The following is a 13,868-nucleotide window of genomic DNA, read 5'->3' on the forward strand; positions in this document are numbered from 1 at the left end:
CTGGAAAAACCATAGCTTTGACTATACAGACCTTTATCGGCAAAGTTATGTCTCTGCTTTTTAATATGCTGTCTAGATTTGTCATGGCTTTTCTTCCTAGGAGCAAGAGTCTTTTTATTTCAATGGCTGAGCACCAAAGAACTGATATTTTTGAACTATGGTGCTGGAGAAGACTCTTGAAAGTCCCTTGGACTGCAAGGAGATCAAACCAGTCAATCCTAAAGGAAATCAACCCTGAATATTCATTGGAAGGACTGATGCTGAAGCTGAAGCTCCAATACTCTGGCCACCTGATGCAAAGAGCTAACTCTGGAAAAGACCCTGTTGCTGGGAAAGATTGAAGGCAGGAGGAGAGAGGACGACAGAGGATGAGATGGTTGGATGGCATCACCGACTCAATGGACACGAGTTTGAGCAAGCTCCAGGAGTTGGTGATGGACAAGGAGGCCTGGCCTGCTGCAGTCCATGGGGTCTCAAAGAGTCGGACATGACTGAGCGATTGACTAACAACATGTTGGACTCTGCTGCCCTCGTGTGGCCACGGGCAGCATCGCAGGCACTGGGCCGCAGGAGGCTCGGCAGAGGCAGGGGCAGCGGGCGTGGCCAGCACCACCTGGAGGTGGGAATGTAGGTTCATCCTGGAGCCCAGTGAGGGTGTGCACCCTGGACCCGGTGCCCACCCCACGCCCTTGCAGTGCAGGTGAGCTCTGGGGTCCTTGGAACAGCCTCGAGGGAAGGGGCACACGGGGAGCCAGACACGCCCCGGGGCGGGGGACGGGGGCGGGGCTGTGCCCGGGCACCTGCGTAGTCAGGTGTGTGCGCGGCAGGTGTGTCAGCTGTCTTGACACATTAAACTTAAAACTGATCGTCCGGATCAGCCCCAAAGCTGGTCCCTTTTCAGACCTATCCGTCAGAAACGGTTCCGCGAGCGGCTTGTTTCATGCCCCAAACCGCAGGAACCTGACCCCGCGATATCCAAGAACTCTGAGGTTGAAACGTGCTCCTCCAGAGCTCCTCAGGCTGGGCTCACACGCTGGAATCCCCAGGACGCTCCTCAGTGCGGCGTGAAGCCGCGCCGCCCTCCTGCAGAGCGAGCGGTCCCTCCACCTGGATTCGGCTTGAGGCGGGGCTGGGCCGGAGGGCGGCCCTGGGCCCCCGGCGCCCCCTGGTGGCCACTGCGCCGCTGCACGTCCTGCCCGCCCGGCCCAGCCCCCGGCTCTCGGGCAGCAGTGTTTGTGGGCGTCCCACCCGCCAGAAGCAACGCCCCTCTGCGCCAGCCCTGCTCTGCAGAGTCCCTGCGTCACGTCTCTGCAGAAGTCCTCCCGGATCTCCCTGCAGGCCACGGCCCACGCCCAGGTCTGCGTGCGACCTCTCAGGTGAGGAACCGGCATTCTGCGGTCGGCCCGCCAGTCATCCCGGGCACTTCCCCACCAAGTGAGCGCCAACACCGAGCTGCCCCCATTAAGAGCAAAGGTCCCCGAGGGGGCGGGAAGTCCTGGATTCGCCATCCGCTGCGTCAGACCGTTCCTGATGTCTTCCGGTTTCTGCCTCATTTCATAGAAAATGGATAAAGATTCGCGTCCACGTGAATTCTGCAGTGTAGACGTGGTGTATGGGTCAAGGTTCACCAGGCCAAACATCACCAGCATGTCTTCTGTCCCTGGGTGCCCTTTCCCATCCACGATGACCATCACAAACAGTGTTCCCTGGTTAAACTCTGCGGAACCAAGTTTCCTACTGAGATCGGGCTGCCTTGCCGAGATTCCACCCAAGCAAGAGTTACACATATGGTTCTTTGCTCTGACCGTCATACAATGTATTTATTACTTCAGCTGCAATATTTCTTTTCAGTTCAATGAAAGATTGAAAGTCTTTTTTGAGATTGCCAGTGAAATATAAAGGATTGAGCCTGGGCACTTACAAACGTACTCTCCCAAAACCCCATATACACACTACAACATGTAAAGTAAGTAACTAACAAGAGCCTGCTGTATAACACAGGTAACTCTACCCAATACTGTGTAATGGCCTAGACTGAAAAAGCAGCTTAAAGAGAGTGGATATCTGTACACCTGTAACTGATTCACTTTGCCGTACGTGTGTGAATGTACAGGTCGCTCAATCTTTTCCGAGTCTGTGACTCCATGGGCTATAGCCCTCCAGGCTCCTCTGTCCATGGGATTCTCCAGGCAAGAATACTGGAGCGGGTTGCCATGCCCTCTTCCAGGGGATCCTACGGACCTAGGGATCGAACCCCCATCTAGGTTCATCATGAACTGCAGGTGGAATCTCTTTACTGCTGAGCCACCAGGGACACCTGAAACTAAATCACCTACACTCCAATTTTTTTTTAGAAACAGAATACAGAAAATGCCTCTTGGGCCCCTTCGAGCACCAGCCCCCGTCCTGGGCGGGCTGCAGGGTCACCAGGTTGGATCCTCGTGGACTTCAGCTTACAGGCCAGGAGACAGGAGGAGGCCACACACCCAGGTTGCTCTGCTGGGAGCTCCAGAGCTGAGATCTGAAGCCAGGGTCAAAGGTGCGTGACTCACAAGCTAAGCTGCTGGGGCCCCGGGGTGGCACAGGAGATGGAAGCAGAAGAAATTCTGGAATCTACAGGAAGAGACTGTGATGGAGTCAAAAGCTGAGATCTGAGTCAGCAGCAGGGGAAACAGCATGCTCCTATCTTGCACGGCGGCGCCACACAGACTAGGGTCCTGGGGCGGCAGGCTGGGGGTGTCCAGGGCAGAGGACTAGGGGACAGACGTGTGAGGTCAGGAAACCACCAGACTCCCTGAGTCACTTTTGAACCAGGGCAGCGACGTCCACCTTCTTCCTCTTGGCACCGTCTAAGCAGAGAAGGCTTGGAGACACCCATCTCCAGCCTGTTCGCACAGGAAGGCCAGGGGCGCGGGCCCGGCAGGCTTAACTGCCAGCAAGCGTCACTTAGGGAAAGGGGAGACGTGCCCAGACAGATGAGGGCTAAGAGAACTGATGCCCCAAGCCCCTCCTGGGTCCGTGAGGAGAAAACCCAGCTGCGTGACTGCAAGGAAAAGCAGTGGCATGGCTCACACCAGCAGAGTCCACACCACCCTCCATGAACCACGTCAGAGACTCTGCGGAGCCGGCAGGTGGGCACAGGTTCTCAGACCCACCGCCACGCACAGCTTCCGGCAGGAGGAGGTATGAAGAAGGCGACGGGGCCCCAGGATGGCTGGCAGCCCTCACCGGAGCCGTGGAACTTTATTCTGTTGGCATCTAGGAAGCCAGGTGGACCTGGAGGATAGTTAATTACCAACTCAGAATTCCCGGGTAGTACAGCGGATAAGGATCCGCCTGCCAATGCAGGAGACACAGGTTTGATCCCTGGTCCGGGAGGACCCCACATGCCAGGGAGCAAAGAAGCCCTGTGTCACAAGTCCTGAGCCTGCGCTTGGCAACAAGAGAAGCCGCTGCAAGGAGAAGCCTGAGCGGCGCAGTTGGAGCAGCCCCTGCTCTCCGCGACGCGAGGAAAGCCCTCGCGGCATCAAGGGGCCAGCACGGCCAAAACTAAGTAAACAAAACTCGCTTTTACAAAGCGCGATGGGGCACCTCCCCGCTGGCTCCCTGGTAAAGAATCCGCCTGCCACTGCAGGGGACATGGGTTTGATCCCTAATGTGGGGAGAGCCCACATGCGGTGGGGCAGCGAAGCCGTGCAAACTACTGAGCGTGTGCTTACAGCCCGAGCCGCACAGCAAGAGAAGCCACGCAACTCGAGAAAAGCGCCCACAGCAAAGGAGACCCAGCACAACCCGAATCAACTAATAAGAGGCTGCCTCCTTTAAAAAAGCAAAAACAAAAAAGTATGATGGGAAATGTGGCTGATCTAACCGACTTGGGGTGGAGAGGGGAGGGATTAAAAGAAAAGAGGACAAACACATAGAATGAGACAGGGCACAGAGGTTCAAACATAACAGACTTCACAACTAATGAACATGGATTCAGCGGGGCTTTCCAAGCAGAGATTTCCAGGTAACATGTAAACAATAGAGTCCACCTTCGAGACAGCAGTGTGAAGAGCGGCCCCTCAGCCCAGGGTCACGACAAGCTGCACAGACGGGCTTAAACATCAGGCAGGTTGGTCTCAGAGCCCTGGAGGCTGGACGTCCTGGATTAAGCTGCCAGCCTGACCTCATCTGACCCTCATCGCCTCCCAACAGCCCCACCTCCAAATACTACCCACTGGGGTGGGGCTTCAGCTCGCGGGGGTGGTGGGAACACGGTCCACAGCAGAGGGTTTGAGAATGAAGGGAACACACAGCGCAAAAACGCAAACAAGAGCGTGTGGCACAACTCTCTAAGGGCAGAATGGACTGTGAGGCACAAAGGCTGAACAGCGACAAAAAGACACTCACAGGGCGTCCCGGGTGGTCCAGTGGTTAAGAATTCACCTGCCAATAAGGGGACGTGGGTTCGATCCCTGGTCTGGGACAGTCCCACAGGCTGAGGAGCCACCACGCCCAGGCACCACGACTACTGAAGCCCACGTGCTCTGGAGCCAGCACTCTGCAAACAGGAGAAGCCAGAAACCCCCAGCTAGAGGGGAGCCCCCACTCACCGCAAGTAGAGCAAGCCCACACAGCAACGAAGACCCAGCGCAGCCACAACCTACAGGAACCTAAACCTAGCGTGACGATGTGCACAGCAAAGGCAACACAGGCATGAAAGTTAACACCGTCACCTGTGAGGCTCCAGCAAGCCACGCACGCCCAAGACCAGCAGAGGAATCAGACGGCAGAATCGGTGGTGACGGATTTCCCACACCTGCAACCTCCGCTCGATTCCCAGGCCGTGGCGAGGCGAGGGTGAGAAGCACAACTGCAGGCTCAGACACAGAGCAGGGACTCAAGACCGTCCAAGACCAGCTCTCCAAATGTGCTGGGCAAAAGCGAAGATCAAGGATCTTGATGTTAAACCATCAACAGCCACCCTGGATACAGAAGCACCAAGCTTGGGGGAGGCTAGGGCGATACTCGACACAGCCTCTGGAAAGCTGAGTGGTGTCACCTGGGGAAGGTTGACAGCCCCAACCTGCATCCCCACAGTTTTGCTCCTGAGTATGTCAACCCAGGATGAGTGACACAGGAGCAGTCACAGCAGGGTGGCTCATGGCGCCAAAAATCTGGCAAATCCAAATAGCCGTGGATGGGGCAGGATGGGAGTGTGGAGTATTCACAGATTGGCAGCCGAATGAATTAACAGACATGCAACAGAATGGATGAATCTCAGTAAAATGCGGAGTGAAACGTCACTCAGAGACGAATATATAAATAGCGTGATGTGCTCTGCATGCTAAGTCACTTCAGTCGTGTCCGACTCTTTGCAACCCTGTTGACCATAGCTCTCCAGGCTCCTCTGTCCCTGGGATTCTCCAGGCAACAATACTGGAGTGGGTTGCCGTGCCCTCCTCTAGGGGATCTTCCTGACCCAGGGATCAAACCTGTGTCTCTTACATCTCCTGCATTGGCAGGCAAGTTCTGTACCATTAGTGCCACAAGGGAGGCCCTATATAGCGTCACACTCTTTCCATAATGTTAAACATTAAAGCCAAAATACAAATTCAGAAACACATATGGATTCAACATGTGTGTGTGCATGCTAAGTCACTTGAGTAGTGTCTGTCTCTTTTGCAACCCCATGGACTGTAGCCCGCCAGGCTCCTCTGTCCATGGGGATTCTCCAGGCAAGAATACTGGAGTGGGTTGTCATGCCCGCCTCCAGGGGATCTTCCCAACCAAGGTTCAATAAATCTGCACAAAATGGCAAGAAAAGAAAGGCTCTCCCAGGACTGAGGGTGAAGCTGCCTCTGAACATGGCAGGGATGGGTGGGTGGGCCTCAGAGAAAGGCAGTCGGTGTCGAGATTTCAGCTTTGGTTTCGGGCGGCGGGTTTGCAGGTGCCTCTATGATTTAAATAACAAAGGACTGACTGTGTGCATAACGCACACCCAGCGTGGACCCAGGAAGGGAGCATATCATGAAACAAGGGTAATGATCCCTGACTCTCTGCACCTGGTGTCCATTTAAGACAAGAAGACTGACCAGAATTTACACAGGGTGCCTCCAAACCAGTAAGGAAAACACAGTCGAACAGAAAAACGGAATACAAGCCATTCACAGAAGACCATGAATGTTCCACGGAGACGTGAGAAGATGCTCAACCTTACGATTAATGCAGGAAACGTGAGTGCGGCTGGCTCTCCAGCCCCACCAGGTGGGTGAGACACCCCCACCAGCCTCAGGGGTGGAGGCACCACCAAGGGCCGGCAGACCAGTGAGACCCCGCCCCGCCCCGCCCCCAGCTCTGGACCACGCCCTGCCCTCACCCCAGTAAAGAACAAGCTCGCTGCCGCGGGGAGCGAGCAAGCAAGCCTGTTACTGGCCCTCTCTCCCGGCGGCAGCAGGGGCCCCAGTAAAGCCTCCCCTGAATCTCCTGTCTGGCCTCTGGTCAATTTCCATCGGCGAACAAGGCCAAGAACCGCGGGGCCGGGGTGGGGGGGTAGAGGGAGGGGGCGGGGGGCGTCACATTCCTTTGAGGTCTTCAGCCCCGACCCGCGCCTCTCTAGCGGGACTCAGGGAGGAGCCACAGGCCCGGAGGGGGTGTCTGTGTCCCGGGGGCGGGCAGACCAGCCGCCTGGACAACCCTCCAGACTCGCGTGGGAGCATCATTAGCGCCCACGTCGTCCAACCGCTGTCCCCTCCGGCTCCACGTCTCCCTGGGGGTCGCGGATGAGTCCACGGTGAGGTCAGCACGCCTTCCTCCGTGACCCATCGCCCGGAAGGAGGGAGTGGAGTCCAGGCTGAGCACTGGGCTGAGGAGAGGCACAGGCGTCACCATGACGGGTGGCTGCCCGCAAACCCAGCAGGCTTCTTCCTCAGTGGACCTGACCTGCCCGCCCGGCCTCCTGCTCCCCAGCGGCCTACCCACCTCCTCCCTGCCCACCTGTGACTCGTGATTTTGTGTCACCTGCCTCCTTCTCCTCGGACGCCGCGCTCCTGGACCTCGGGACTCAGACTGGACGGCGCCACGGCCCTCTGGCCTCCAGGCCACAGGTCACGGGGCCTCTCGGCTTCCAGGGGCTCAGAGGCCTCCTGCCGGGTGTCCCCCTGCAGGCTGTCTCTCCGCAGACCCCTGACTAACAGGCCCTCCTCCCCGCAGACCCCTGACTCACACGCCCCTCCTCCCTGGCCCCTGGGCACCCGTGTGCCCTGCTGACCCCTGCCCCGGGCAGCACCCAGCCTGACTGGGGGTCTTCCCCTCCATCTTTCTCTGGTGACGCGGCAGTCACCCGGCTTTTGTCACCAGTTAAGCTGCCGTCCCTTCAAAGAGGCCGGTGACTCCGGAGCGCCCGGCCCCTCCATCAGCCAGAGGCCCCGGAGGGCGGCTGGTGGCAGCGTCCTGACCAGCCGGGGGTGCTGGGCAAGGCTCTCCCGAGCCCACCATGGCGCCCATGGGGTCTCCAGGGCGTCGCTGCACGCAGGACTCTGATACGGTGCGGTGCAGGTGGTACTCAGTGTGAGGGGCTTCAGTGTTGCCAAGGTGGGCTTTTACTACTAATACATGAGACTGTTCTCCTGCAGAAGAATGAACGTGCTGTGGAACAAGACGGGTCAGGAGTCGCAGCGTCTTCATCCTGAGGGAAGAGCTGCGTCTGCGGGGTGGCCGACCCTGCCTGGACCCCTTGTCCAGCCCCATGTCCCCAGGATCCTCTCCACGTGGGGAGCCTCATACAAAATTCTTGGTTTCCCCCAAAACTCCTGCGTGACCGTCCACCCTGCCAGCGCCTGTCTTAGTAGATGTGCCCCCACTTCTGGTCGAGCCCCCATCCCCCAGGGCCACCCAGGGTCCCCATGCAGTGACCCCAGCCCTCACCCCCAACTTGGAGCAGGTCTGGTGGGGCTGCCACTCTTGGAGCCAGAGCCCGCCACGCCCCCACCAGGCCCCACCGCCTCAGAGCCTGCCAAGCTCCTCCCAGGCCTGTCCCACCCAGGCCTCAGTGCGGGCTCCAAACCTGCTCTGAGGAAGGCCGCCCAGCATGGACCCCTCCGGACAGGCCCCGTGGCCTGGCCGCGTCCACAGGGACAGTCTGCCTGGCTCAGCATCAGGGCCTGCTCGGGGCCAGCAGGGCTTGGATACTCCATGAGGACCTGTGAGCTGATGAGTGAGGGAAGGACGGCTGGACGGTCACCTGGCCGGCGCTGCGGTCACTTCTGGCCTCTGGAAGCCACCTCAGGAAGCCAGGAAAGGTCTGCAAGGCCTCCTCAAACAGGCTGGTCCACAGCCTCACCAAGCCCCAGGCAAAGGGCCCCTCCCCAGAAGCTACGAGACCCTCCCAGGCCTCTGGGTGCCCAGAGTCACATCTCAGGTTCGAGGGCCTGGGCGGAGCCACAGAAAGCCCTGCAAATGGGCTTCTCCCCGTGGGCTGTCCGGACAGACCAGCCGGCAAGGCGGCCACTCTGCGCCTCTGGGCACTGAGCCCTGGGCCCCGGGTGCCTCCAGCTTCCCAGGCAGGCTCCACTCCCCTGACCCAGGCCGCAGGGAGTCTAGCCGGGGCCGGGTTCCCTCTGGCATCCGTCTGTCCTGGCCAAGGAGAGCCCCAACAGTGTCAGGGAAACCTGGGCAAGGGACACTCTTGGGCCAGGGCAGGGGGGGTGGCAAGGACAGGGCCAGCATCTCGGGGAGGGGGTGGGGGTAGGGGTGGGGTCACGGAGGCTGGAGGGTCTGTCTCAGAATGCCTGAGCAATGGTGCCCGCGCAGGGGCTGGGGAGAGGCCCCTGGGAGGAGGCCTGGGAAGGACACAGGCCCCATCCCGCCATCACTGGCGCACACCCGGTCCCGCCCACGCCCCTCCCCGGCTATCAGAGACTGGACGCATCGAACAGGCAGAGCACAGCCACGTTACATACAAAACTGTAAACACGAGTCTTTAAAATCACAGAGGCCTCCTCGGTCCCAAACACTGAACCAGAGGCCCCCACCGAGGGACCCCCAAGAGACCAGACCTCGGCCCACTCTGTCCTCCCTTGCCACCCAGACCCCCGTGGGTGGAGGCGGGACCCTCCCCGCTCCGGCCCGGGCCGCACACACTGGCCCAGCGCTGGGGCGAGCGGGAGGAGCCGGGGCCGAGGTCCGTGGTCCGAGGGATCCCTGAGATGAAGGCGCGGCCGCCGGCCTCGCGGGTAGGGGCGCTCTCCGCACCCGACCCCACCCCATCCCATGCAAACCGCGCGCGCCTGCCGCCACGCGTCTCGGAGTCCGGGGTGCCCCGGTCACGTGTCCAGGGCGTCGCGCGTGGGCGAGGGGCCGCGGGGGCGGCCCGGGGGGCCGTGCAGCGGCGGGGGCGGTGGCACCGAGTTGCGCTGCGGGGCCGGCGGCTGCAGCTCCAGCGCCAGCGCGGGTGGCGGGAAGTCGCGCACTTGGCGCCGGTACTCCAGGAAGGTGCAGGCCTTGGTGGCCAGCGCCACCACGTTCTTGCCCACGAAGATGGCGGAGACGCGGCTGTCGCGGAACAGAGCCATGTTGGCGGCGCGCGCCAGCACGGCCACCACGTTGACGGTGGCGAGGCTGAGCACCGGGTACAGCATCATCTTCTGCGGCGCGATGTGCTCGCCCTGCATGCTGACCTCGCTGAGCGCCACGCACGGCAGCACCAGCAGCAGCATGTAGCAGTAGAAGAAGGTGAGGCCCTCGGCCCACAGGGGCAGCCCGCTGCGCGGCGGCTCCCACAGGCTGGCCTGCATGTCCAGCAGGTCCAGCAGGTCCAGCGCCACCCAGAAGAGGCGGCCTCGCAGGTCCTCGCGCTTCCGGAAGGTGCGCACGTACTCCATGCGGTCGAGCGCCACCAGCAGCAGGAAGAGGCCGGGCACGCAGACCGACAGCAGCAGCGTCAGCGCCTTGCGCGCCACCGGGTCGGCCGCGCCGCGCCGCGCCGCCTTGTAGTTTTGGAAGATGAAGTAGAGCTTGATCTCCAGCACGAAGATGTAGAGGAACCAGAGGATCATGGCGTAGCCGCGCTTGGCCGTGCGCACCTCGGCGCCCACCCACACGGCCACATAGCGCAGCACCAGCAGGAAGCACACGTCGCCCACCAGCACGATGATGCACACGCCGATCTTACGCGGGCCCTGGTTCTGCTCCACCAGGTACGCGTCCATGACCGCCATGCTGCCCATGATCACCAGCGTAGTCAGGCACACGTGGCGCCGGTCCGGGGGAGGCAGCACCATGGTCGGCCGCCTGGGCCCCGACCTGGGCGCGCGCGGTCCCACGCGAGGCGGGACGAGGCCCTGCGGCGGCGGCGGCGCTCAGCCCTCGGGCATGGCGCGGGGCCTGTCCAGCCGACCCGAGGGCGCCGCTGCTCCGGGCCGGCGAGCTCGGAATCTGGGGAGGTCAGAGCAGACGGGGTCAGTACGCAGAGCGAGCGGCCGTTCCCCATCCCCACCCCCGGCGCGCTTCCCTCGAGGGGGGTCCTGTCCGCGCCCCGGGCCAGGCTCTGCCGCGCGCGCGCGCACGAGGGGCCGCGCGCCGGGCCCGGGCCTCCAGGGGGCGCCACCGCCGCACCTGAGGCCGGGGCCGCGTTCCCGCCGAAGCCAAGGAGGGGCGAGGACGGAAGCGGCTGCTCCCCGCCGCGCGCGGCCCCGACGGCCCGAGGGTTTGTCCCTCCGGCTCCAAAGGCCCGCGTCGCTCGCCCGGGGTCCCGTCCCGCGGCCGTTCCCGCTCGGGCGGCCTCGCTCGCGGCGCCGCACCGGGCGGGACGCGGGCCTGCGCCTTCGGCTCGGCGAGAAACGAAGGCGCGAGGAGCCAGGGCTCTGGGCAGGTTCTCCGATCCAGGACTGGGAATCATCCAGGCCCCGGATGACTCCATCCCCAAAGCCCCTCCGCGCCCCACTGCCTCTGCCTCGCAGCCCCGGCACCTTTCCTCCCTGCGTCCGCAGACTCGGTCTTGCCTCTGGCCCACCGTCCACAGGGCATGTGGCCCGTTCTCTTCCGCCCTGCGCGCACTGTGGCCCCCTACTGCGCTGGCAGCGACTCCCGCCCTCTGCACTCCCCCAGCCCCACGCCAGCTCGCCCTGCTCACCACGAAGGGGTGGGCCCCCAGTCGCTCCCTGCCCCCCTAGCCTTGTGGGCAATCTTAGGAAGCCTTTTCTGCTACCGCCCACCTGGGCCACAAGCCCCTACGCCCCTCTCACAGCCCTGGCACTGGCTGTCACGGCCCCACACCAGGCTGTGGGTCAGCACCCCTGTGCCCGCTGACACCCTGAGGAAAGACGGAGGGCCCCGGCCTCATCCACCCAAAAGTCACTTGAGGCTCACTCCTAGCCAGGCTCCCCACCCCTCTGCTCTCCCCCACAGCACCCCTGGCCCCAGAGCTCTGTTTACTGCCCTGTCTAGACAAAGACATAAAATTTAATGTCACCCGCGACTGTGGAGCCAGTGCTTGGCTTGCCCTGGTGACACCGCAGCCCCCACGGCCTGGGGAAGAAGGCCCCCTTCCAAGTGGGCACCTCCAGCCCTAGTCTCATCCCAGCTGCTGCTCCACCTGGCACCCACCTCCCAGGGTCTCCGCCGCCACACCCAGGACCCCACCACTCTGAGTGTGGACGCCTGGAGTAGAAGATGCCTTGGAAGGGTCATCGGTCTAGCCCCTGCGCCCACAATTCCATGAGCTCCTGCCCTCCATCACACACCCACCCTTTCTTCACCGCCCCCACCCCCCCACCGTGTGGACACACTTGACCCACGAAGCTCCCCCTCCTGTGGCTGCAGCAGCGGCCTGGGAATCTCCATCCCAGCCCTTGGCCCGGCCAACGAGCCAAACGGCTGCTGCACCGCGCACCCCACCTCCCATCCACTCCACAGCGTTTCCGCTCCCTCAGGCGCTCATCAGCCCTGGGCCGGGGCCGCCGGGGCCAGACAGACCCTGTCCCGATCGGCGCTCGCACATGGAGCCCCAGCCCCTGCCCCGAAAGGCTGGAGCCAGGGCCTGGCCGCCCTCCCCCTACAGCCGCCGGGCCTCTTCCTGGGGACCGGCCCCAGGCCCTGCTGCCCCCGCCGTCCTGAGCCCGGCCCGGGGCCTCCTGCTCGGCTGCCCGGACCTCACAGACTCCAGTGCCTCTGGGCGCCTCGCTGCCCGCCTCTTCCCTGGCGCCTTGAACGCATCCCTCAGTGCCCACAAGGAGTGGCAAAGGGAGAGGAGAAAGCGGCCCTCCCGCAGCCCGATCGGACGGAGGCCGGTGAAGGGGTTGGGCCGCTCCCGGCAGGCTGCGTCTTGGCTCCGCGGTCCGCTCCGCCCGCTCCCCCCCGACAGGGCCTGGTCCAGGCAGTCCGGCCGCCAGGCCTCACCCCTGCAGCGCTGCCCCTGCACCGTGCCGCCCCTGCGGCCGGGCACTCGGGGCTCACCAGGGCGCCCTGCCCGCGCGCCCTGCCCGCACCTACCCGCCGCCGGCCAGATGTTGCGCGCGCGGGGCCTGGCCCCACGGAGCCTGTCTGCGCGCCCGCCGAGGCCGCGCTCTCCTCGGCTCCGCGGCGCCCCCCGCCCGCGCGCGCCCCGCCCCCGGCCCGAGGCCCCGCCCCACGCTCCCGGCCGCCCGCGCCCGCAGGACCCGGACTGGGGTCCCCGCGCCCCCACCCCCTAAGCGGCGCCGGTTGCCAGGGCGACAGCGCTGCGAGGCAGCGGCGCCCGGGACCGCGACACTAGGAAGCCGGGCGCCCCCGGGCTCCATGCGCGGCCCGGAAAACCTCTCCACCGGCGTCACTCGGCAACCCGAGAGAGACTCGGGCGCCCTGAAATTCTGCGCAGCCCACACCCAGGCCGCCGACCAGGGCGACTCTGATCGCCGGCAACAGGCGGTCTTACCGCGGAGCTGGCCCCGAGGCGGACCCGGGTGGCCGCCGCCCATCTGCAGGGGGCCCCATGGGACCTCGTTTGCGGACATAGTGCCGCCTCCCAGAGACCCTGGGCCCTGGGTTCCTCCACTTTCCTCTCCCCGGTCCTCATCTGAGGCCAGAGAACAGGAGCAGTGGGCAGCCTTCGGGGAGCATGCTGGGGTTTGGAGGCTCACGCCGCTTTCCACCCACCGGAGTACCCTCCTCCCCGCCGGCCCTCACTGAGCACCGCCCCCAACATCGCAGACACGTCCTCCCCGGGATGGCGGAGGGGCGCACACCCGCTGCCTGCCTGCTGCCTCTGACGGAGGAGAGCAGATCAGAAGGTGAAAGGACCCCCTGGGTCCCCCACGCTTGTCTGCTCGCACCCAGGCCCGGGCAGTGCCTGGTCCCAAACAGGTGGCCGAGTCTCTGCAGATGATGGGCATAGATGATGTGCCCTTCCCCGGCACCAGGCCCCCAGGGGCGCCCTGGAGCCAGCAAGCCCTCTTGGGCCGTCCCTGAGAAGCATGCGGGAGATGCTGAGATGCTCTGGAGCTGAACTCTCAGGATGGTTGACTGCCGAATACCAGCACCCGCAGCCACTCATACACTGGCTCTCACTGGCGGAAGTGCAGCCAGGGCCTCAAAGATGCCTCTCTGCCCAGGGAGAGGCCCCAGGTCCACGATGATAGTTTCCCTTCCCAGGGAGGTCTCCAGGGACCAGGGGCCTGGATACCAAGGCCACTTCCTGTAGCATGGAGGTGCAGGTTCTGACTGGTCAGCGGGCGCCACCCGCAACCCCGTGGCAGACCCACCCCGGCTGGCTGGGGAGGTAGAGGGGGCCAGGGCAGGCCTGGGTGCCCTGAGCCCACACCTCCCACCGCCGTCCTTCCTCGAGGAGGGGCTGCCGACCAGGCCTCCCTGCCCACCGCCTGTCTCGCTCTGCCCTCCCCACTCACCCA

General features: G+C 63.3%; 2 protein-coding genes across 5 annotated transcripts; one reads left to right on the forward strand and one right to left on the reverse strand.

Annotated features, from left to right (window-relative positions):
* Positions 1–8,937: 8,937 nt before the first annotated feature.
* TMEM121 (transmembrane protein 121) lies at positions 8,938–13,199 on the reverse strand. Of its 4 annotated transcripts, none has more exons than XM_070477685.1 (2): positions 13,117–13,199; positions 8,938–10,419 (listed from the first exon to the last, which is right to left on the reverse strand). In XM_070477685.1, the coding sequence occupies exon 2, from the start codon at positions 10,263–10,265 to the stop codon at positions 9,309–9,311; it is 957 nt and encodes a 318-aa protein (XP_070333786.1). In that variant the 5' UTR covers positions 10,266–10,419; positions 13,117–13,199; the 3' UTR covers positions 8,938–9,308. The 4 variants fall into 4 exon arrangements, with proteins under 4 accessions (XP_070333786.1, XP_070333784.1, XP_070333783.1 ...); XM_070477683.1 differs by lacking the exon at positions 13,117–13,199 and adding an exon at positions 12,896–13,109; XM_070477682.1 differs by lacking the exon at positions 13,117–13,199 and adding an exon at positions 12,475–12,585.
* LOC110139666 (basic proline-rich protein-like) lies at positions 10,264–13,428 on the forward strand. Its single transcript, XM_070478371.1, has 4 exons — positions 10,264–11,265; positions 11,916–12,523; positions 12,639–13,086; positions 13,297–13,428. The coding sequence occupies exons 1-4, from the start codon at positions 10,264–10,266 to the stop codon at positions 13,426–13,428; spliced, it is 2,190 nt and encodes a 729-aa protein (XP_070334472.1).
* Positions 13,429–13,868: the final 440 nt, after the last annotated feature.

This window comes from Odocoileus virginianus, chromosome 16, assembly GCF_023699985.2.
Source record: "Odocoileus virginianus isolate 20LAN1187 ecotype Illinois chromosome 16, Ovbor_1.2, whole genome shotgun sequence".
NCBI classification, from domain to species: domain Eukaryota; kingdom Metazoa; phylum Chordata; class Mammalia; order Artiodactyla; family Cervidae; genus Odocoileus; species Odocoileus virginianus.

Coding starts and splice junctions, on each gene's coding strand:
- TMEM121 (XM_070477685.1), bottom strand. CDS start 10,265: ATGGTGCTGCCTCCCCCGGACCGGCGCCACGTGTGCCTGACTACGCTG.
- LOC110139666 (XM_070478371.1), top strand. CDS start 10,264: ATGGTCGGCCGCCTGGGCCCCGACCTGGGCGCGCGCGGTCCCACGCGA. Junction 12,524..12,638: donor GGCCTGGCCCCACGGAGCCT/GTCTGCGCGCCC, acceptor CCGCGCCCGCAG/GACCCGGACTGGGGTCCCCG. Junction 13,087..13,296: donor CCTTCGGGGAGCATGCTGGG/GTTTGGAGGCTC, acceptor GCTCGCACCCAG/GCCCGGGCAGTGCCTGGTCC.